The 21,847-nt window shown below is 46.9% G+C and overlaps 9 protein-coding genes across 9 annotated transcripts; 4 read left to right on the forward strand and 5 right to left on the reverse strand.

Moving 5' to 3' along the window:
* Window positions 1-634: 634 nt before the first annotated feature.
* BDR25DRAFT_22099 (uncharacterized protein) lies at window positions 635-1,286 on the reverse strand. The gene has a single exon (XM_033685016.1). It carries the CDS (start codon window positions 1,194-1,196, stop codon window positions 738-740), a length of 459 nt encoding a protein of 152 aa, XP_033548491.1. The 5' UTR covers window positions 1,197-1,286; the 3' UTR covers window positions 635-737.
* On the forward strand, window positions 1,245-3,061 carry BDR25DRAFT_222880 (PP2C-domain-containing protein; the record flags this gene model as incomplete). Its single annotated transcript, XM_033685079.1, has 7 exons — window positions 1,245-1,280; window positions 1,422-1,734; window positions 1,795-1,868; window positions 1,916-2,000; window positions 2,045-2,251; window positions 2,305-2,547; window positions 2,634-3,061. 7 exons carry the CDS (start codon window positions 1,245-1,247, stop codon window positions 3,059-3,061), a joined length of 1,386 nt encoding a protein of 461 aa, XP_033548492.1.
* Window positions 3,062-3,714: 653 nt separating this feature from the next.
* Window positions 3,715-4,631, reverse strand: BDR25DRAFT_354155 (uncharacterized protein; the record flags this gene model as incomplete). The annotated part of the gene is made up of 6 exons (XM_033695261.1): window positions 3,715-3,779; window positions 3,825-3,838; window positions 3,914-4,104; window positions 4,182-4,239; window positions 4,350-4,479; window positions 4,547-4,631. 6 exons carry the CDS (start codon window positions 4,629-4,631, stop codon window positions 3,715-3,717), a joined length of 543 nt encoding a protein of 180 aa, XP_033548493.1.
* Window positions 4,632-4,658: 27 nt separating this feature from the next.
* On the reverse strand, window positions 4,659-5,791 carry BDR25DRAFT_354156 (uncharacterized protein; the record flags this gene model as incomplete). Its single annotated transcript, XM_033695262.1, has 7 exons — window positions 4,659-4,670; window positions 4,722-4,820; window positions 4,899-4,990; window positions 5,035-5,143; window positions 5,207-5,534; window positions 5,595-5,669; window positions 5,712-5,791. 7 exons carry the CDS (start codon window positions 5,789-5,791, stop codon window positions 4,659-4,661), a joined length of 795 nt encoding a protein of 264 aa, XP_033548494.1.
* A 2,878-nt stretch (window positions 5,792-8,669) lies between these two features.
* BDR25DRAFT_260175 (WD-repeat protein-like protein pop3) lies at window positions 8,670-10,084 on the forward strand. The gene is made up of 4 exons (XM_033686631.1): window positions 8,670-8,793; window positions 8,847-8,868; window positions 8,928-9,423; window positions 9,474-10,084. Exons 1-4 carry the CDS (start codon window positions 8,772-8,774, stop codon window positions 9,912-9,914), a joined length of 981 nt encoding a protein of 326 aa, XP_033548495.1. The 5' UTR covers window positions 8,670-8,771; the 3' UTR covers window positions 9,915-10,084.
* An 874-nt stretch (window positions 10,085-10,958) lies between these two features.
* BDR25DRAFT_222640 (HET-domain-containing protein) lies at window positions 10,959-12,097 on the forward strand (the record flags this gene model as incomplete). Its single annotated transcript, XM_033685070.1, has 3 exons — window positions 10,959-11,197; window positions 11,260-11,691; window positions 11,806-12,097. Coding segments are annotated over 3 exons (963 nt in total), but the record flags the coding sequence as incomplete, so codon positions are not given.
* A 577-nt stretch (window positions 12,098-12,674) lies between these two features.
* Window positions 12,675-14,295, reverse strand: BDR25DRAFT_324840 (Rh-like protein/ammonium transporter; the record flags this gene model as incomplete). The annotated part of the gene is made up of 5 exons (XM_033692181.1): window positions 12,675-12,786; window positions 12,853-13,585; window positions 13,641-13,740; window positions 13,799-14,133; window positions 14,202-14,295. The coding sequence occupies 5 exons, from the start codon at window positions 14,293-14,295 to the stop codon at window positions 12,675-12,677; spliced, it is 1,374 nt and encodes a 457-aa protein (XP_033548497.1).
* A 588-nt stretch (window positions 14,296-14,883) lies between these two features.
* BDR25DRAFT_222947 (uncharacterized protein) lies at window positions 14,884-15,696 on the forward strand (the record flags this gene model as incomplete). The annotated part of the gene is made up of 3 exons (XM_033685083.1): window positions 14,884-15,113; window positions 15,169-15,201; window positions 15,297-15,696. The coding sequence occupies 3 exons, from the start codon at window positions 14,884-14,886 to the stop codon at window positions 15,694-15,696; spliced, it is 663 nt and encodes a 220-aa protein (XP_033548498.1).
* A 996-nt stretch (window positions 15,697-16,692) lies between these two features.
* Window positions 16,693-19,648, reverse strand: BDR25DRAFT_354160 (Mpp10 protein; the record flags this gene model as incomplete). The annotated part of the gene is made up of 4 exons (XM_033695263.1): window positions 16,693-16,777; window positions 16,845-19,172; window positions 19,211-19,227; window positions 19,538-19,648. The coding sequence occupies 4 exons, from the start codon at window positions 19,646-19,648 to the stop codon at window positions 16,693-16,695; spliced, it is 2,541 nt and encodes an 846-aa protein (XP_033548499.1).
* Between the last annotated feature and the right edge of the window lie 2,199 nt (window positions 19,649-21,847).

The following is a 21,847-nucleotide window of genomic DNA, read 5'->3' on the forward strand; positions in this document are numbered from 1 at the left end:
AAGCTGTTCTCGATTTTGCGAGATAAACAGCCCTCGCTGAGTTTTTAAGTAAGGTAGATCCAAAATGGAGAGCAGAATATATTCGTTGCTTTAAGAGTGATGGGAAATATACTGGGAGAGCACGTGATTCGATATCGGTTTTGTTCGGCGGTTGCTTGGCTTCAATCACAATAAGTGGTCTTCTAGAGACTGGCATACTATTGCAGAGCGTAAACCTGGCAGTAATCGCCTCATATCGGTGTACTTGAGAACTATACCGGAGTTGTAGAGGGCGTGAGTGTGGGGCATCTGGGATATTACCTTGGTAAAGAGGAAAAGAGCGTGCCCCCTCGTAGTTACTGGTAAGCCTAGAGCTTAAAAGAGGACTTGGACAGAGAAGGAGCGAGGCGCAGTGGCTGACGATGACGCAATTCCATCTTAAAGGATAATGTAAACTAGTGCAGAGGTTAAAGGATAACGAAACCTAGAAGTATTCGTCAACTGGACGACTGGTACCAAGGCCAATCTGTCCATTTTGCCTGATACGAAATTGCTTCAGCTAGGCTGAGGTATTGTTGGGAAGGCTGGGCGCGTGACGTCTACGCGTATATAGGTACTGCACACAAGTAACTCGCTCAGAGCTGCCACCTCCACGCGGAATCTCGCCAAAACAGTGAAACAGGCACGCGAGCGAAGCTGCAATTCACCGACGTGCATCCAGGGACTGGTGCCTTGGGGAAGCGCCCTGCACCGCCGCATCAATGCAGCTTCTGTGTTATGCGGAAGCGCTTTGCTCCCAAGGCAACTATCTGACATGCAAGGTAAAGACAGAAAATGATTAGCCTAGCGCTGGAATAGGCGGAAAACCGGTAACAGAGGGTGATGGTGAGGATGACGGCGACAAAATCGAGGCGTGGCTCAGCCTGCCCAATCAGGATTAGCGTGCAAGTCCGCGGGCAGCCTCTGGACTTCTTTGCTCTACCAACACACACGACACTGTGCACTCCTTGACCACACAAGCTCCTCTGCCCGCCCTGTCCCTTCACTCTCCTCACAACCCTCCCTCTTCCCCCTCTATTTCTCCTCACTCTCCACCCGCGGCCAGCGCCTTTCACCCCGGCCGTCGTTGTCGTACCCCGGCGAACCCCCCACAACAGCTTAGTGACGCTGCACAAATCTACTGCATGCCCGCGAAGCGCAACACGGTCCACGTTCATACCACTCTCGCCAACCCTTTCACCAAGTCCTCTTAGAAAGCGGACAGAATGGGTCAGACTCTCTCGGAGCCGGTGGTCGACAAGGTAATCCCGCCCAATTCCCTCTCCCCGCCCCCGCACCCCCAATTCATCCTCTCGCTTGCGTTAGCAACAGTTCACTACAGTGTGCAGATTGCTTGACCTTTCAATATCCCCCTACCGTCTTCAGCTGAACTGTGCCTTTAGAAATCCGCAAACGGCGATGGCGACTCGATTATCTTTGGTGTTTCTTCTATGCAGGGCTGGCGAATCAGCATGGAAGATGCCCATGCCGCAATCTTAGACCTTCACGCCCTGAGCGAGGATGGGAAAGCGACACCCGACGATAAGCGGCTAAGTTTCTTCGGTGTATACGATGGCCATGGTGGCGACAAGGTGGCGCTGTATGCTGGTGACCACCTCCATGAGATCATTGCGAAGCAGGAGGCCTTCAAAGGAGGTGATATAAAAAAGGCGCTCCAGGATGGCTTTCTGGCGACCGACAGAGCAATACTCAGCGGTAGGATTCCCTCGATAGATTCTTCCCTGCTGACACATATGGCTGACTCATCGGAATCAGATCCCAAATACGAAGAGGAAGTCTCAGGGTGCACTGCGTCGGTCGGCATTATCTCAAAGAACAAGATATACGTGGTATGTTGACCTTGAACAACCTTGCAGGCAAGTGCTAAGCATAACAGGCAAATTCCGGAGATTCCCGAAGCGTTCTTGGGATAAAGGGCAGGGCGAAACCTCTCTCCTACGACCACAAACCGCAGAACGAGAGTAAGTTTTCGGCCCATTTAGGGAATTGCGCTCATATTATACAGCCGAGAAAGCGCGTATTCAAGCCGCGGGCGGTTTTGTAGACTTTGGCCGCGTCAATGGTAACCTTGCGTTGTCACGCGCCATCGGTGACTTTGAATTCAAGAAGAGCGCAGAGCTCCCGCCCGAACACCAGATAGTCACAGCCTTTCCAGATGTCGAGATACATGACATAAACGAGGATGACGAGTTTTTGGTCATCGCTTGCGACGGTGCGGGTGTCTCCCTTACGCTTGTTGACCGTTTGCTGATACGTGTACAACAGGTATTTGGGATTGTCAATCGTCTCAGGCTGTCATCGAATTTGTCCGACGGGGTATCGTGGCAAAGCAGGAACTCTCGGCCATTTGCGAGAACATGATGGACAACTGTCTGGCTTCGAACAGTGACACTGGTGGTGTTGGCTGTGATAACATGACCATGATTGTCATTGGACTTCTCCAAGGGCGTACCAAAGATGAATGGTACGAATCCATTGCGAAGAGAGTCGCAAATGGAGAGGGTCCATGTGCTCCGCCAGAGTATGGCAAGTCTGAGAATCCACCCTCGCCCACCTCATAGGGCGATTAGTACAGGTCTAATATATGTCTATAGCCGAGTTCCGCGGTCCTGGAGTCCACCACCGAATTGATGATAGCCCTGATGATATCGATATGGATCTTGATCATCGCTTCCGCCCAAATAGCGGGCTGGGTGGCCGGATCATCCTCCTCGGAGATGGCACGGAGATATCAGCCGAGGCTGGCGACGCTGAGATGTTTGATCATGACGATGAGGATAAGGATTTAGATTCACAGGTGAACAAGTTCAAGTCAGAAGGATCCTCAAATGGCACAGATACCGCACGTAATGCGCGCGAAGAAACTCCCGGGCCCGCTCCCCTTGCTAGCAGCAATCCAGGGCCGACAGAGTCACCGTCTTCAGTACAGACGGAGAAGTCCGAGACTAGCGAGGCTAAAGCAAATCCCGAGAAGGACTCCCACATGCCCGACAAGCCCATCGCAGGCGCAAGTGAGAAGTAGTACCTTTCACTTGATGTTCGATATCCTTTGGACGTACGCGCAACTAGCTAGACGGTTCTTTTGGCCTAGGGGGATTGCAGCTGGGCATGGGTTACAAATTCTAATCGTTTATGTTATGATAGGGAAGGAAGGGTGCGGGTGGGGATAAGTTTTGCCGCAGGCACGCATCACAAGATTCAATGATGGATCATGGCCATGGCAATGGCACAATCCTGGCACAAGACTACCTTAATGAAGGGTAGTCACTAAATGATACCTGACGGGGTCGCTGATCGTCGTCTCCTTATATTTTCTTAACCCCAACTACCGTTGACTACTTCTCATTCTCTTGTTTGGGTTCTGCTGCTCGGTGACTTATCAACACGACAAAGGGATTGCATCTGCCTTCTTTCACTGAAAGTTTTAGCGTACCATTGGAATGTACAGCTGTGCGCGATTGGTGTATAGAGATTGCTTGGCTAAATTGGCACCATTTCTTGTGTTTCACTTCATCATCAACACCAGTTGAAGTTCTACTGCGTCATTAGCAGTTATATATCTTTGAAAATATTTTACCATCAGTAAAGCTTTCCCCTCGTGAAATTTAGGGACACATGAGTCGCCTCTCCATGATATCATTTTAGTCTAGTTATTGACATTGTACTGTGATGTCTTCATTTTATTTTCTCTCCACTTCCCCATACCCTTTTCAAAAAAAACTTGATCTCAATTATAATAACTCGGCCCGATCAGTGTGTCCAACCGTTAGTACACCTAATAGTACAGTACTGCAGTACACTGATTTTGGTCACGTACGTACGTACAGGGCATCTACTCAGTATACTGTACTATACATGAGGCTGCTGTACTAACCGTTTACGGTAGTTATATAGGATTTTTGGTGGTTTTGGGCGGTTGAAGGCAGGTTGCTGAGGGCCAGGGGGCTCGTGTTCGGAGATTAATGCGGAGAATGCCGTTATTGCCTGTTTTGTTAGCAATCTTCTAACAAATTCAGCAACTATGCCATCTACGTTATTCTTTTGCCCATTATGATGTCCCAATTCCTATCCCAATCAACGACGCGGTCGACAATAGAGGCTCTTCAACTGCAGAAGAATTAGTTACGTAACAACGCTGTTACTAGTGAGCTGACTGAGCTTACAGAGTACATTAAAACAGTGAGATCAACAACAGTAGATCTCACAAGGGGTATCACAACTTCCTAATTGGGTATAGTCTTTAGCTTCAGCGCAATTACTTCATAATACTTCAATATACTTCAGTTACTGTATCCTAACCGTACACTGACGTCATCTCCTCCGTACAGTTAGTTAGTAACAGCCTCCTCTTCCGTAACTGTACTATACAGCCTCCAAAAGGCTCCGTAACTAACGGTTGGACACACTGGGCCCGATAGTCTAATGTGAGTATAGGCCAGTCTACATCTGAGCTAGAATAGAAGTTTTAGATGCGTATTAACCCCGGATCCAAGTAAGTGTGGCTGACTGTGGGATTTCATTTCACCGCTGGCAACAGAAAATCTTACAAAAAGTGGTCTAGGTTTTCCTAAATAGAGGTTTTCCTTTTCCATTTTCTGGCTTTATTAGTTTCTCATTCATTAACCATTCACCTTGATGAAGGGGGAGGGGAGGGACACCCCATAAAAAATCTGCTACTGCACATCCAAACTAGCTATCGCCCCTCCCATGCCACACGTTATCAATACACGCAGCCCTGGCATCACTAGGTTGTTTCTTTGGATCGATTCCATTTCCCTTAACTGTTCTTGAAAAAAGGGGTCTGGGAGCCCGAGGCTAGCACTAGTGCCGTGCTAAAATGCGTAGTTAGAGGTAATCACATCGCCGCGACGCCACGCGGCCTGGTAGGCATTGAAAGTGAGGATGCCGGCTTTGAGCCCGAATTTGTAGGTATGTATGAAGAATGAACGGGCTAGTTAGTCGTCATGAGGTATGCAGAGTTGAAATAAGCGTAACCTTTTCCTAATTCATCGTTCGCCTTTGCTACATCTTCGATGGATTGCAAACTAGCGGCACTATGCCAGTATGGTAACATGAGCTCCCCGGAAACTTTTGCCACAGGTAGCTCGCTAAGCGGGTGGTAGGTTTAGTTCATTTATATTAGCGCGAAGTCGATGAGCGCTGGGACATTATGGCCGAATATCGTTGTTGAAATGTCGCGCGTATTGGTGTCGACGAGCATGCGTGGGATGATGCGGTGTCGGTAAAAGGATTGTAGGTTTACAATGTGGGTGTAGGATTGCCTCATGCTGGAAGAGGTGTACAACCACCCGTTCGGTGAGCCTTGCTTTGGTGGGCTCTTCGAGTTTGCCTGGGTCTGGGAGTAGTCAGTAAAGTGCGGGAGAACGGAGTATGAAAACGCTTGGGAGGGCGTACCAATGCTAAATGGAGGTGTCAGAGTTTCATTGCTTTTCCAGAAGTTTTCTCGCTTGTAGAGACCGTATTGGGGTATCGATCTGGTTTTGCGATTGGAGTTGTTAGGGTCTGTGATTGTGGATGTTCTGATTTAGGAAGACAAAAGTGGAGAAAGGGAATTGAGAGAGAAATGTTGGAGTATCGTGGACAGCACCCATTTTAGCCTATACAAATTTCTTCTCAGACAGAGATGGAATAGTGGCTATGTGGATGCGAACTTTGACGAAGTGGAGTTGTGGTAGCTATGATCGGAGTCTAATCTGATTTCTGTTCCTGAGCATCTCATTATTCCCGTCATGGTGCTAGATCTATGGAGTAAAATTGATCTCCTTAAATATGCGTAAGCTAACCCTCTTAGATCTCGGGTCTCAAAGTGACCCATGGGTGCTAAAACTTTTAGGGTGGCAGGTGGAAGACGCTTAATGTGACGTTGTGGGAGAGACATTCCCGGATCAGGGAGGGGCTCGTGCGAAAAGTCTGTGGGGTTTGGTAATGCTTATTTAAACATCTTCGTTTGAGACATGAGGCCCAATTCTGCATCACACCTTAGAGTTGCTGGAAGTCAATCCTCGCATGCAGCTACCATGGCCAAGACGTCAGGTAGCGAGTTGGATGAATACGAAAGGAGCTTCCCTTGCTCATGCATTTGCCCGTCGTATGATCGTTTGATCGATCTCAGGTTCAATGAGGGACTTCGCACCCTTTTTTTTGTGTCGAAGGCATGCCTACAACTCATCAGCGGATTTTTGTCCATTGGACATCCGTTGCAAAACGTGAAGTGGGTCAAGTGAGGATATAGACTGTGCTTTTCACGGCGCTCTACTTATGATAAAATGGCCGGAAGCACCTCCAGCTTTCTTGAAAGCTGTAAGCACCGATTTACAAAAATGATTTCTATATCATTTCTACATCTGCGGAAATTAACCCTTTTCACCTTCTTCCCGAGCGAACCACCGGAAATCAGATATGGATGTCACCACATTCATCTTGCCCGATCCTCAACAAGGTGCTTTAGGTGGCCAAGTTAGGGAGCAGAGCGATTTCAACCAAGCACTGAATATCTATCCAATCTGCCATACCCTACAAAGAGGGGGGGGCGTTCAGATTGACTGCAGCGGTCCCATCAGTCGACTTAACTGGGTTTTCTTCGCTGGCGATCTTTCTTAATTTGGTAGGAACTTCAACAGCGGCGAGAACACGAATGGGGTAAAGTAACATCCGCACAATTACTCAGATGGAGGTCAGTTGCAAGACTGCCGCGCTCTCTGTGGCCCTGGCACGCAAGGGGTGGCGTGACGCAGCTCGCTAGTTGCGGGCCATTGTATTTTGGGCAGGGAAATCATGGTAGGTCCCCAAAGGCCCTTGGAGAATCTACTGACACTTCAGATCTCGAAGAGAATCCAATTGATGTTGTCAAAGGAGTACTGGCATAGGATGGAGAGGCTTCGACGATAAGTATTCTCCAGTTAGAGACCTCTACCGATATCAGATGTGGAATTTCATTACACAGATGCATACAGGTACGTTCAATCTGTTTTTGAGCCCTTGTAACTAGGAGGCTAAACGGGTCTTCAAATGCTGCAACCAGAAAGTCAATCTAAGGAGATACGAGAGAAGTGCTGGGTACGGCATTCCTCTGAAAAACATTGATTCCACTAAGAATGGCTCCTCCCGGTACAAAGATCATTCATTCCACTACGTCATTAATCCCGGCGCTGTCGATGTGTATTAATTGCACCATTACCGCAGCGAGCACGAAGACGGGCGCAAGAGCGGTCTGGGTTGGTTGAAGCGCAAACTCGCAGCTGGAGGTTACAGCCGTCCGGTAATCATCGTGCAGCATTTCCTCTTCTCTGTGTGAGCGAATGATAGTACCCACGACTGCTGGAGTCTCGAACAAAGCAACAATCTCCTTGAAGTGCTGCTGCCATACAACGCCATTGCCGTGTGCGTCGGTTACTGCCACAATGTTGACCTCCTCCTGAAGATGCTCGATCAGATTCCAAATGAAATGCGGACATTTGAAGCGGGTCACAGCAAGGATATCCCTGAGATACGTCCCGGTTGCGCGTTCAACGGGAGTTTTGCCTTGTTTTGTGTCGAGGATCCGACTGGTGACGGGTCAGGAACTATGAATATTCTGTACGGCACTGTCGATGGGGACAAAGCAATAGAGTGGGGTAAGGGTTGGAACCACCCCATATTGGCTCATACGATCTATGTGCGTAACATTAAGGTTCGTCAGCATTCCACCTTCTGTCATCCTATCCTAATTAGCTTTCGTAGGTTGTCTACCTCGACAAAGAAGACGAGAACAGCTCTGCTTTGCTCACATATGTCATAGAAGTATGGGGTCAGAGTGCAGACATCAATCACAGCAACGGAGGAAAGCGAGTCGTCTTAGAGCCATCGATCCTACATACTAGGCTATAGCTGACTTCCAAAACAAGATTCGTTTACATTCGAATGCTTCTGACCGCAAATCCCGCCAATGCGATTACCCACCTCAGTTTATAGACCCAAGAGCAAGCGGACAGTCGATTCCAGGATCTTGTAAAAGAGCAAAAGGAAAGTATCGGTACCTTCAGTGCTTGAGGGGTTCAGGGATGCCACCTGTCAAGCAGCGAATTATTCTGCGCTCTGACAAAGCTTGGAGTGTACCACCAAAGAATATGACGGATGTGACACGGAATATTAACGTGGATCGCAAGGGCGGTTATCTTTACATGTGCTAGAGGATTTAGTTGATCTTAGTGTCAATTCAAGTTCCTGCAATAATTTGTAAGGACGACATGGTGGAGTAGGAAGGCTCGGAGGCGAGGTTATGCGGCCTGTTCATGTTCCGACCGGCGTTCTTTCTCATCTCTCAATTCGATTGAGCATGGGATTGCGTTGTTGCGTATTTTTAGACTTCCCTCCTGGACTGCTCCTCCTCCACAACAGAAATACAATTCACGACTCGTCTCACATGCTGACATAAACGTAAGACGACGGCCCTCGCGTGGTCCCACCAAGCGTGTCCTCGACCCAAAACTTCCCAATCTACTCACCGACACACATGCATGACACATGTGACTCCGTTCCGTCCAATTGGGGCGAGCGCACGTGCTGAAATGGCCCAAGCTTCATCTTCATCCTCAACGCGGGACATGCGACACCTTCTCACTCTCACGTCTCAACGCTTCGACACCGGTCGCATCTCCTTCTACTCCCTTTAGACCGTCGTACATATTCCTTCGCACGTCGTATACTTCTTGTCTCGCCTAGTAGAAACCACCATGTCTGTAATACTCTGTACTGGTACGTCGCTGCCCTTTCACGCTTTGGCAGGAGCAATCTGACTGGCAACATAGCTGGCTATGACCACACGATCCGGTACATGACTTTGCTCCGAATGGCTCCCCACATTCGTTTTGCTAATGCGCTGCCTTCAGCTTCTGGGAAGCCCTCTCAGGCATTTGTTCCCGCACCATTCCCCACCCCGACTCTCAAGTCAACCGGCTTTGCATTTCTCCCGACAAACGCTACCTCGCCGCCGCAGGCCATCATACTGTAAAGCTTTACGATATCAAATCTACTAACCCGAACGCCGTCCTTACCTTTGATGGACATACGAGTAACATCACAGGTGTCGCTTTCCATTGCGAGGGTAAATGGATGGTGACATCATCTGAAGATGGCACGGTCAAGATATGGGACACGCGCTCCGGCAGTGTTCAGCGGAACTATACTCATGCAGTCCCCGTTAATGATGTGGTTATTCATCCCAACCAGGGCGAGCTAATTAGTTGTGATCGAGGAGGAAACGTCCGCATCTGGGATCTTGGCGAGAACAAATGCTCACACCAACTAATTCCTGAGGACGACGTCTCGGTAGCTAGCGTTACTGTGGCTAGTGATGGTACCATGCTCTGTGCTGGAAATAACGCGGTGAGTTTCTGGATTCCCTGGAGAACTATAATCGTTGAACGTGGTACTAGGGCAATGTCTATGTCTGGCGTATGATCCAGCGTTCCGAAGTCACCTCACTTGTCCCTGTCTGCAAATTCGTCGCCCACCAGACCTACATCACCCGGGTCCTGCTCTCCCCAGACGTCCGCCATCTAGCTACGTGCTCGGCTGACCACACTGCGCGCATATGGTCCGTTGACACTTCGCAACCGCATAACGCCACACCTGCCGATCAGCTTCCCCTCGACCGCGACCCGAATGCTTTTCCTCTTGAAACTACACTGCATGGACATCAGAGATGGGTTTGGGATTGTGCCTTTAGCGCCGACTCGGCATATCTGGTTACTGCCTGCTCGGACCATTATGCCAGGCTGTGGGAGCTCAATAGCCAGTCCATCATTCGCCAGTATAATGGACATCACCGGGGTGCCGTCTGTGTTGCGCTGAATGATACTGCTGTTGGTAGTTGAGAAATTGCCTGTTTTCCTCTTGTTCTGTATCGTTATTCAACGCATTAGCGACGGCGAATGGGCCTTATTTTCGGTGCATTATAATGGTAATGGTAATGGAGTTTTTGGGTCCTCAGGGTCATGGCAAAAGGAGGAAAGAGCATGGGCTCCTTGGGCTGGAGGGTTTTTTGTGTTGAAGGCATGCCAATGCATCCTACCGCTTCGACCTAGTGCTCACCATCGTTCGTCTGTGCGTCTTTCGTTGTGACTCGAACTTCAATGAAGTCTCCAAGAATAAACAATTTCTGGAAGACTGGAAGACTGGACTGTCGTCTTGAAGGTACTCACTCACATGGCTATGAGGCGAACTGCAGGTTTGGACGGATGAGAGACAGTTTTCGCAATGGAGAGGAAGTGGGGGGATCCAAAGCAACACCGGTCCTTCTTGCCCCACACCAAATTTCCCCCGCGCTCCCATCAATGTGAATATACCTGAAATAATCACTAGCCCCACCAAAAGCGGAATAGTTCTTTCTCTACAACATGCTATGCAAGCTATGTCAGCCACTGTTTGAGCCAACAGACTTTTCCACTCTATGTGACGACAACATCTCGGTTTCATACGAGCAGCAAGACACCTTGCCTGCTTGCCTAGGTATCACAGCTTCTGCGGATAAGGGATGCCGGTTCTGCAAAGCCTTGCTGAAGTCTATTCACAAGAGATGGCCGCTTGATACTGAATCCACTCCATTCTCGCTTCGGATCGGTCCCAGAGCTCGATTTTGGGCGCATTCTATTCTGACGTACGGATTGTCGGAGGAGGAAAATGGGCTCTATCTCCTTGAGTTGGACGTGGAAGTCGATGGGGTTGGAGTACTCCCTCCTTTGAGGTTTGAAATGTTTTCTTATCCAGGTATGTGAGTTATATGATCTGTGTGGATCGCGAATCTGTTGTGACCAAGGGGTTTAGGATCTAGTGTTGCGGGCAGGTTCAACATTAAGCGTGTCGCTCCTGACATAGACAGGACGAGCGAGAGCTGTGCCCAGCTTCTCCGAGGCTGGGTCATGGATTGTGCAACGACACATAGTACATGCTATCAGGAATCATGCTCTGGTCTTCCTACTCGAGTGGTTGATGTTAGCCAAAGGAATCAAAACCCACACCTCGTTCTATCTACTGGGGATGAAGAAGTTGCCTATGTGGCTCTTAGTCACTGTTGGGGTCCATTGGTTCCAGGTTCAAGGCTGCTGAGAACGACATCTGTTAATATCGAATCTATGCGTCGTGAAATTCCTTTGGAAAGGTATATCAGATTCTCTTTTTATGTCTTCTTGCTATCACAGCACTGACTAGCCCCACCAACAGTATGCCGCAGAACTTCCAAGACGCCGTCACCGTGACTCGCATGTTGGGGCTTCACTACCTCTGGATAGATTCACTCTGCATTATCCAAGACTCGAAAGAGGACTGGGAGAAGGAAGGCGCGAAAATGGGCGACATCTATAAAAACGCCTTTGTCACCATTGCTGCGACGTCCGCGAGCAGAAGCGAAGATGGGTTTTTGAAGTATAGCACGAACGACTCAAGGACTGCGATATTGCTCCCTGCACTATCTGCCTCGGAAGAATCTGGCGAATTGATACTCCAGGAAACAACTCACACGGCGTCGCACTGGGAAGAAGCGGTCGAAAGTAGCACATGGAATGACCGCGCGTGGACAATGCAAGAACGATTCTTGGCTCGATGCGTTATACACTTTTCAAAGCACCAGATCTACTGGGAATGCCACGCACACAAGTTGTCAGAAACTGGGGAGAAGATCCCTCATATGCCCATTACGCCACCAGACCCGGGTCTTTTCTGTGTAGAAGAAGAATCAACGAGCGACGGAGAGCAATTTTTAGAAAGTAGTGAGGATCCTGCGGAGGAGATAGGAGGCCCATCATTCATGCATGAGCTCTATACCTGGTGGTACATAATCGCTGCCCAGTATTCCTCTCGCAAACTCACATATGCGTCCGACAAACTCCCTGCACTCTCTGGTATCGCCGCCGAAATGCTGTCCCTGGCATCTCCTCACGTCTCAGACCGCTATCTTTGCGGGATATGGGAAGAAGATCTCGCGCACGGCCTTTTATGGAGATATAGCGAGACGAGAAATCACATGTGTCACCCCTCACGAACACCGTCGTGGTCTTGGGCGAAATGCGACGGGCAAGTAGTTTGGCGTACCCAAAGAGGTGGAGAGATGAACGCCTCTAACCCCAAGAAAACAGCTTCGATCTTCCGGCTATTAGGCGCCGATGTTGAGCTTCTTGGAGTGAACCCTTATGGAGAGGTCAGGCAAGCACGGTTGGATCTCCTTTGCAAGGTCATTGTGGCCACAACCCATGGTCCCCACTGTAATCGTCCGTATATGTCTGAGCTAGGGTTGCCGTCGACTTTTCCTTTCGACGTGCGACTGGGAGATTCCATGGAAGATGTTGCAGTAGCATGTCTTGATCACCCTGAAGAGCGCGGGAAAGAAATCGTATACTGCTTGCAGGTTGAACGGCAGGCTCGTGGATTGACACATATGGAGGATAATTGGTCTGGATTGTTGCTGCAAAGGGTGGAAGGAGATGATGAGGAGTATCGGCGTATCGGTATTTATATCTTGCATCAAGAGTATCTCGACCTTTTTGATGATGTAGAGACGCGAGTATGCGTGCTCCGATAAACATGTATATATTGTAGATACGTACTCTGGCTAGATTATGAGAAATGTTTTCCTCGGAAATTCAATCTAAATGGACGTCACCTTCCCTGTCCGCAAATGGATAATACTTCTGACTCGGCATCCACAGTGTTTCCTCATCCATCTGAGAAGCGTCGAGGCCTGCAATTATATCCCTAGAAATATCAAATTAGCCAAGTTCTCCTCAAGAAGCTCAAGATCGGGGGCTGGGGAGGTCGTACATGTCCTCGGCCAGGACTTCGAATCCCGGGACGCAATCAATCAACGCGTAGATGACATAACTTCCCACAAACGACCAGAAGAAGCCCACCAAGGCCTCCACAATCTGCACGCCTAATTGCCGCACATTTCCATCGAAGAACACACCGCCTGGAATATTCGTAGCACCATCATATCCCGCGACTTCTTTCCTTGCAAAACAGCCCGTTGCAATTGTAGCGAGGATGCCGCCAATGCAATGCGTAGCAAATGTATCTCCGTTGTCAACCCACCTCCACCGTCTTGCTGTCTCCGTGAACTTGATCCTCAACGCCTGTCTACACACGACGGCACCTGCGATCCCAAAGAAGAAGCTTGTGGGTATGTCAATGAATCCGGCAGCAGGCGTGATCATTATGAGCCCTGAAATTGCGCCCATGAAGCACGAGTCTAGGCTCCAGCGTCCAACTTCTGAGTATGTCATCAGCATCCAAGTAAGAGCGCCAGATGCAGCGCAGAGGTTTGTTACGCATAGCGCCATCACAGATTTGAAGTTGAATGCTAGCGTGGTGCCAGCGTCGAAAGCGAGCCATGAGCCCCAGATGCTGATCATGGCTAGGACCTGACAGAGGGAGTTGACGGGGCGGTGGAGGACGAGATGTGATGGGGTGCGTGTGCTAGATTTGCGGGAACGGAAGAGTGGGTAGGAAAGGTAGACGGAGAGGGCTGTTGCAGTCGCCCCGGAGTTGATGTGGACTATTCTGCAGCTTAGTCACGGCTGGAATTGTAAAGTAGGGTTAAGGATAATTACCAGGGGTGCCACCTGCGAAGTCGAGGACACCGAGGTCTTCTAGAAAGCCGCCACCCCAGACCATGTGGGCTAATGGGTCGTATACGAATGTTGACCAGAGCTATCATTTCCGATCAGCATGGGAAACTTAATATACTGAAAAGCTGAGTGGAACTTACGAAAATGAACGGAATAAGCGGTAGCAGCCGCCCACGCTCACATGCCCCTCCAACAGCAATTGCACAGACTGTAGCTTGGAACACTAGCTGGAAGAATGAGAATAGAATTGCGGGAATGGTTCCTACGGGCTCGGCCAGCACTCCACTATGGAATACATATGTCAGGTCTCCAACAATGGCATTGCCTTCGCTGTAGGCAAGAGAGTATCCAATGATGAACCATTGAACGGAGCACACGGTGACAGCGAGAACAGCGGGCATGAAGGCGGCGAGGCTGTTGGAGCGCGTACAGTAGCCCGAGTAAGCGACGCCGACTGCGGGTATGATCCCCCAACCTTAGCGGTTAGTCTTGATCACAATAGAGAAGATTGAATTGAGGGATACTATTAAAGGGTGAAGGAACGGGAGCATACAGAAGACGGAGCAGACGAGAACGAAAGGGTGTCAGTTCGGTCGCAAGCCTCCCAGGCCTTGAGCACATCTTCAGGGAGAGCCATGACTCAAAGAAATTGTCCCAAACACAACAATTCTAGTTAACTGGACACCAAATAAACAGACTCAGTCATAGAAAGAGGTCGGTGAAGTTGAAGAAACCCTGGGAGGGCTGGACATCAGAAATTCAGGTACGCCCTGTTTCTGGGAACGGTACTGTGCCCGCAGGTTGGACGCCATTACCAAGACGAGGTATGCCGAGAAAAACGGGCGGCTAATTTGTACAACATAGCCAGTTGCAATTGGTAGTTGAGTCTGCAGAGTGAAACAATGCGTGAGGTTGAAGGATGCGCCGGAAGATAAGGAATTGATAAGGGAAGAGGACGGGACACTGGGACCTCGGGATTGTCCTAGACGCCCAATTAATATCCTACGAATGGTGCATGCTCTTGTGACATATCTGATTGATTATTGCCCGCTCAATTGTAATATTGCACCAGGAGAAGAAGGGTGGTAGAAAGAAACTGTGTCGTCTCGACTTCCAGATACGGATGACTATACCATATTCGGCCTAGCGTTCTTAAACGCATAATCTTTCTTCGAGCAAATCTTTCTATTCACCACCATCCACCCTCTACAGCACCGAAGCAAGGATGTCAGACAACGAAGACGATATGTTCAGGGTCAGCGAAGATTTGATCCCTTCAGCTGTTATCAAGCCTGCCGGCATCTCGGAGGTAGATTTCGACGGACTTTTATCACCGTCTTTGAAGCTGCATGAAGATAAGAAAAATGGATGTGGAGGGCAGCTATGGCCGGCAGGCATGGTATTGAGCAAGTACATGCTAAGGAGGCATAGAGAAAACTTGGCGGGAAAGGAGATGTAGTCACGATTCTGGAACCATGATGATGATAGGAATTTGGCTAATGTTACCTAGTGTTGAACTCGGCGCAGGCGGTGGACTTGTTGGGTAGGTCAAAAATTTCTCCTTTCCGAGCTCTTTGCATTGTATCATGCCTAAAATTACCCCTCGGTGTTCTGGTCCTGATGAATTGCCTCACCCAGCCTAGCCGTAGCACTTGGCTGTCAAACCACCACCACAATCCACATAACCGACCAGCTCCCCATGTTCGACCTCATGAAAGAAAACATATCTCTCAACAACCTGTCCTCAAAAGTCACCGCAGTAATCTATGACTGGGGCTCTCCCACCCCGCCCACTGTGCCAATTCACCCGGATGTGATTCTCGCGGCTGATTGCGTGTACTTTGAGCCAGCCTTTCCGCTCCTCCAGCAAACGCTTAAGCATCTGATCGGCGAGAGGACAATATGCTACTTTTGCTTCAAGAAGAGAAGGAGAGCAGATCTGCAGTTTATGAAGGCTGCGAGGAAGATGTTTGAAGTAAGGGAGGTACAGGATGATCTGGATAGGGAGGTATATTCAAGGGAGAACATCTTCTTGTAAGTAGAATCTTGATTTCGCATAAAATTGTTTCTTACACGTAATATAGGTACCAAATAACTAAGAAGCCTTAATAAAAAATTGATGAGAAAACGCACATAAAAGAAACGGTGCTTGAGACTGCCAAGGTTTTCCTTGACGACCAACCTTGACAAATATCTAGACGTCTTAGGAGAACCAACTTTCGCAGGCATCAAGGATGTTACAGAAGATAAAAGAAAAATTCTCATTTGCCCCGTCGTGGAACGAACCTTGGATTTCTCATCAAGCTACTGCAACCATAGTCTTCTTGATTAGGACTAGCGCGAATTCCAAACTCATCGGCACTGAAGCGTTGTGCCTCCTCAGGCTGTTGCTGCAACCCTTTCCGCCGCGTCATGGTATCGTCGTACATCTAGGCATTATTTTTTATAAGTAGTTCCTTATATGTTAATGCGTGGGAATAGATGATGATACGCATCTTGGCGTCAATGTAACGAATAAGAGTTGTACCTGTAGGAAGAGAGAACGGCCAAACCATTCGGTCTGCATCTACATTCTTTCAACTTTCACTAGCGTCTTCGTCTTGTTCTTAATGACGTAACTCATTAGAGAACATGCCTACCTCCAAGCAGATATGCCGTAACGAAACATCAACTGAACCTTTTGAAATTTTGTCTAATCCAAGGGACTACAGATCTTTGCTTCTGCCGCGGAAGATGTCTCATCTCAGCGACAGCAGCAGCCAAGGTCAGGAGTTTTATCATGCTTTCAAAATTCGTATTCAAATAGTGTAAGGTGATATTAAGCAGCCAGCAAATCTAGCGCCTGTGGGAGACACCGTGGCAATGCTCAATAGCTGGGGGAATGCGAAAGAGGTATGAAGAGCTCGCAAGGGTCTACAGCGAGAATGAAACGTATAGGAGCCTCTATTAGGTTTCCCTAGGTGAACTGTGAGGGGCTTTTAGAAATAAAGGCGAATTCTAAGAGACACCGCAGAATGTGAGGGCACAGAACTGATCACTTCGTAACGATATGAAAGCAATGACTAAACGACTCGATTGTGAATGAACAGATCTCGAGAGGGAATTGGATTCGAAGATGTCTGAAGTACACAACGTGGTGGTATCAAGATAAGCAAAGACCACAGACGTCTCTCTTCTTCACCTTACAATTTCAGGCTACCTGCTCCAGTTCTTGCCTTCTCCCTCACCTGCTTTCCTTCAACATCTGTGATCACTCCCTTCTTGCCAATAACCTGCACGCCACCCTTCTTCAAATCACCAATCAACTGTTTCTTCTCCTTTGTCTTCTTCTCCTTTCTACTCTCTTTCCCAGTCGTATTAAGCGCAGCCTTACTCTGCCTCTCTTTCTCCCTTCTCCTGCGACGCAATTTCTGCTCCCGTGTCATCTCCTCTCGAGCAATCGGCATACCACCCTTGGTAACGACTTCAGTTTTATTCTTCTCATCGCCTGGCCTGTATAGCTCTTGAGGAGCAAGCATACTTGCACCCGCCACTTCTCCACCAGCAGTAGGTCGAGCATCTTCCATCTCGATAGCGGGCGCATCGACACGGACTTCAAGAGTTGGTGCCGCAGGCTTGGGCTTGTAGTGCCACGAACTGAGTGAGTCCAGCTTCCTCGACACGTTCTTCCACAATGTCTCGATTTCTGCATGCTCCTTCTTTAGCTTTTCGTCTCTGACATCGACGTAATTTGGATCTGTTCGTTGCAGATGCTCTTCTTCGTAGATTTCTGCGAGACCTTTTCCAGACTTGGTATCGTCAAGTTGAAACTGTCCCCGTCGCACCTTTGGACCTGTTGCTAGATCATCTGGGCGACGCCTCCGTACTTCATCGAACTCGTCAGCTAAGATCCGTCGCTTAATGAGTGCTTCAATGTCTTCGCTGACTTCGGCCGTGATTACAGGAACGGGCTTCCCGGCACGTTCAAATTCGAGGTCTTCTTCTAGGAGAGAATTGAGAGGCCGGTCGGCAGCGCGGGCCTCGCCTGATATTTGCCAGCCACGCTTTGCAACATTGGCCGCTTCCAGTCGCCGGATCTCTTCAGCGAGCTTTGCTTGCCTTCGCTCATGGGTTGAACGTCGCAATTTGGGGTCCGAGGGATCTAGGTCTGTGAGGTTGCCATCAGATTCCGCATCGTCGTCATCTTCGAACAGATCGCGATGTACAGCAGACATGGTCCGTTCAACATCGTCTTCTTCAAAATCGGGCTTATTATCTTGCGAATCTGCTGCCGAGGGGAAGTTATGTGGGTTTGGACGTCCTCGCTTCTTCTTGTTCTTGCCTGCTTTCCTCGCTGGTGGTGCAAAGAAATCGGCGTACATCACGTTGTTAGCATTAGTCATGTTGTCGACACCGTCCATATCCCCGTCTTCAAGTGGTTCGTCATCCTCACTATCGCCTTCTGGGGCATTAAGATCAACGTTTCCAAATGTCGGACCTTCCTCGTCTGATTCCTCATCGGAAAAGTCATCATCACCCCTCTTCCTTCCACTTTTCGGAGCTGCCGCAAGAGGGTCCGCATCCCAATCAACCTCTTCGTCGTCAGTGACTGGCGGTTCTCCTCTTGCATCTTGCTGCTCTAAAAACTCGGACTGTTTGTTGAAGTCGTCGATAGAGAAGAAGCCATCGTTGAGGTTGTTTGGATCTGGGCGATATGTTTCGACAGGCTCATCGTCCTCTTCGTCCTCATCTGAAAAAGTAACCTCTTCTCCTCCTGCCATTTTAAGATATTCATCGCCAGACTGCTCCTCCTCTGAGGCTTCCTCACCATCTAATGCACTTTCATCTTCAAGAACCTCGTCGCCATCGTATTCCCAATCTACCCCTTCTTTCCCTAAGCTAGAGTCGCTCAGGCCTCCATCGACCTCATCATCTTCCTCCCCCGATCCTTCGGAATCAGGCCTTTTTGTGACTGCCAGTTGACTATCTTCTACCTGAAGTAGTGAAAGCTCGATTTCTTCGGTCGCCGCATCCAGAATTTTCCTCGACTGCTCGAACACTTGGCCAACCCCAAAACCCTCCAAATGTAACTTCTTTAAGTGCAAGACGTGAATATCGCTATCACGGCCCTCGCCCCTCTTCCTTTTCCTCCGCAGATCTTGTTGTCGCTGTAATTGCACTTGGCTCACGCCAGTTGCTACCGGGTCTAGGTATTGTTTTGTGGCGGCAAGGAATGAGCCTTTTAGGGTTGATGTAGGCTGCAAGAAGGTATGCGGCGATTGGAGAAGGCTGGCGAGTAGATTCGTAGAGGAATTCTGGAGGTCCATGGGCGGAGGCTGGGCAGAGCCAGCGGAGAGTGTGTGGGAGGAAATTGAGGCGTCGGGAGAGAATGAGAGCGATGCCATGCTAATTTGTACTATAATCACCCGTAGAGCAGTCACTGGAACGAAAACCTGATCAAAGGGTTGGGGTTGCAAGTGAAACTTGCGATTCCAACTAGATTTCGAAAAGTTCATGCGAATGCCAAGATCAGTGCTGGCGGGAATCGGTCCGAATCGATTATCCGGAATCACGTGGCGCTATCCTGGATCTGGATCGGATCCATGAATCGATCCAGCGCTAAGGCTAAATAGGCAACTATTCTAAACAATTAGTCTTTTACTTAATTTTTTGTGCTATTGTACTCTTAATAGGTTGTACAACAAACATTTAATAAAAATTTAGCTTAGGATAATAGGATTCTATTTACAATAGGAGCAGTTAATAGCTTAAAATCTAAACAATAAAGGGAGAAATGTATATTAAGCCCTGCCTTATACAACACGCATTACAGAAAGTATCTTCTTTTTATTTTATTGTACAAAAACATAGACATTGCAATTTAGAACGCTAAGGAGAACAATGAAAATAGCTAGGAGCAGCATGGCGCTAATGGCTGCAAAAGATGCATCCAGGTTTTTCCTGCTGCCTCCAACCCAAACGTACAAGCAGCTCTGGGAGTCGTAGCGCATACTGTAAGTTACTCCCCCTATTGTACGATAAGCTAACAATTTTAGATCCAGCAGAAACAGGTTCTTTCTGCACCCTGCAACAATGTTAAATACTACAGCAGCACTCTTTATGCCTTCTAATTAAATACCTACTGCCTGTTATATGTTAATGCAGTGTTAATTTAGACTTGCAGTACTATTAACATAGAACCTTGCTATATGCCTTCTATCTTACATGTTATACAACAACTAACTTGCATAGTAGAGTGTGCTAGCTATCTTTACTGTAGTCTATTTTTAGAGTGTGTTTTACTCTTGTCTAAGTAGGCAGCCGCTTGCGCTAATTGCAAATTTAAAGATTAGGCTGCCTGTTGCAGTCACCACAATAGCTCTTGACCTAATTAGTATTGTCCGACACCTAACAATAGTATAGGTCCCCCAGCAACTTCGTCTTCTAGTGCGAACAATATTGTTATAGATTACCTGTATAAGATTAAGGAGCTAGAGAGCAATAATAAGAATAGGCGCTAGAACGTTGTATAATAAATTACTTAGAATTAACAGTCTTTTTATAAGCAAAGAATAAGATAGAAAATAAAAATCTTTACCCCTTTAAATAGTCTACTTATTTTTAACTTAACTAGTAATTTAAAGATTTAATTACTTTAATAATATTAGAATTTAATAATGCTTAAGTCTAAAAGATTATATAATGTGCTCTAGAGAAGATACGTTCTAGTTTATTACTTATAGGTAGTATAGAGTAGATCTTAAGTGCAAGATAAGTAAGAAGGGGCTACTAAGATTGTTATACGTTATTCTACTACTATTTTAACACATCTTTAACCCCCTTTGTTGCTAGCTCTTCTATATACTCTGCCTACTTATCTAGATTCTCTACTAAAGCCTAATTACTAAGAATTTGCTTAGTTATAGCTTTAATTAAATAATCCTAGACTTTATAAATAATCTATGCTGTTGTATAACAAGTAGCCTATTATCTTCTTTACTCTTACACTTTACCTTAGAGAGGTGTTAATAATAAATCTTAATGTTTAGATTAAAAATTAAGCTAAAATTATTTTAGCTAAGCTTTCTATGCTTTTTAGTCTTTAGCAGAGAACCTTAAGGCAAGCATTACCTTATTAGCCTAGTTTGTATAATAATAAGAATGCAAAACTGTTGCAATTTAGTAGAGAGGATGCTTCTAAAGTAAGTCCTACTATTTTTGCTATGCTGTAAGTGCCTAGGTAGCTTGTACAACACAATCTTTATTAAATTGTGTATCTCCCTTCTTATGTTTTACTAGGAAAGCTATTGTGTAAGTCTGTAAGATCTATAGAGAAGGAAGAGCCTATTTAAGGCATTTTGCATCTCCTTTATTTTAGAGGATTACATCCTTAAAAATCTGCAAGAATGTTTTTATTATACAAAGCATTTTCTAATCCTTTATCTCTAAAGTATTGCGTTTAAGATTAGGTTAGTTTTTAATGTAGAAATCCACATGCATTTTAAGCTTAATTGCTGTATTAATTATGTAATACTAGCTATTCTATCTTGTACAATTATCTAAGGGTATTATCTGTCTAGCTTGTAAGATAAACTCATTTGTACAAAGCCCTAAACTACAAATATAGACTATAATGTTATAAAGTTTGCTAAGGGGACTAATAGCTCTAATTATATCTTGTTGTACAGAATTAGAGGGTAATCTATTTGCCTTTTTAAAGTCTGCAGCTTTAAGATTTTTAAGATAACTTTTGTATAAACTTAAAAACAGAAATGCTTGCATAATAAAATTAATAATATAACTAAAACAGCAAACTTTCTTATTCTTAAGATCCTAATGCAGATTAAGTTTGTTAGAATACTACTTGCTAATTATACAACAGAGAGTGTTATTAGTGCTAGCATTGTCTCTAACAACTGCTCCTAGATTTCTAGTAATCTTGTACTCCTTAAGTACTGTACAAAGTACAGAGAACTGTTCTTTACTAGAATAGCCTAAGACTAGTTGTAAAGTAAGAAAGTGTTTAGTAACAGTATTATCTAAGCTTTATACAAAGTGTCTAGTAATTGCAATAAATAGGATTTAGTTTAGAGAGGTCTAGAAATTAAGCGCGACATTAATCTTTAAAGTTGCTGTCTAAATCTCGCGCTAAAGAATAAGCTTCTCTTTATACTAATAGCTTTAGATTGCTGTACAAATAGTAAAGTGTA

The sequence above is a fragment of the Lindgomyces ingoldianus genome (genome assembly GCF_010093535.1).
Source record: "Lindgomyces ingoldianus strain ATCC 200398 unplaced genomic scaffold BDR25scaffold_13, whole genome shotgun sequence".
Taxonomy (NCBI): Eukaryota; Fungi; Ascomycota; class Dothideomycetes; order Pleosporales; family Lindgomycetaceae; genus Lindgomyces; species Lindgomyces ingoldianus.

What these genes read in the sequence shown, in the direction of transcription:
- BDR25DRAFT_22099 (XM_033685016.1), bottom strand. Translation starts at nt 1,196, where the DNA reads ATGAACGTGGACCGTGTTGCGCTTCGCGGGCATGCAGTAGATTTGTGC.
- BDR25DRAFT_260175 (XM_033686631.1), top strand. Translation starts at nt 8,772, where the DNA reads ATGTCTGTAATACTCTGTACTG. An exon ending in GTCTGTAATACTCTGTACTG is followed by an intron (nt 8,794 to 8,846) that starts GTACGTCGCTGC and finishes CTGGCAACATAG; the next exon opens with CTGGCTATGACCACACGATC. An exon ending in TCTGTGCTGGAAATAACGCG is followed by an intron (nt 9,424 to 9,473) that starts GTGAGTTTCTGG and finishes ACGTGGTACTAG; the next exon opens with GGCAATGTCTATGTCTGGCG.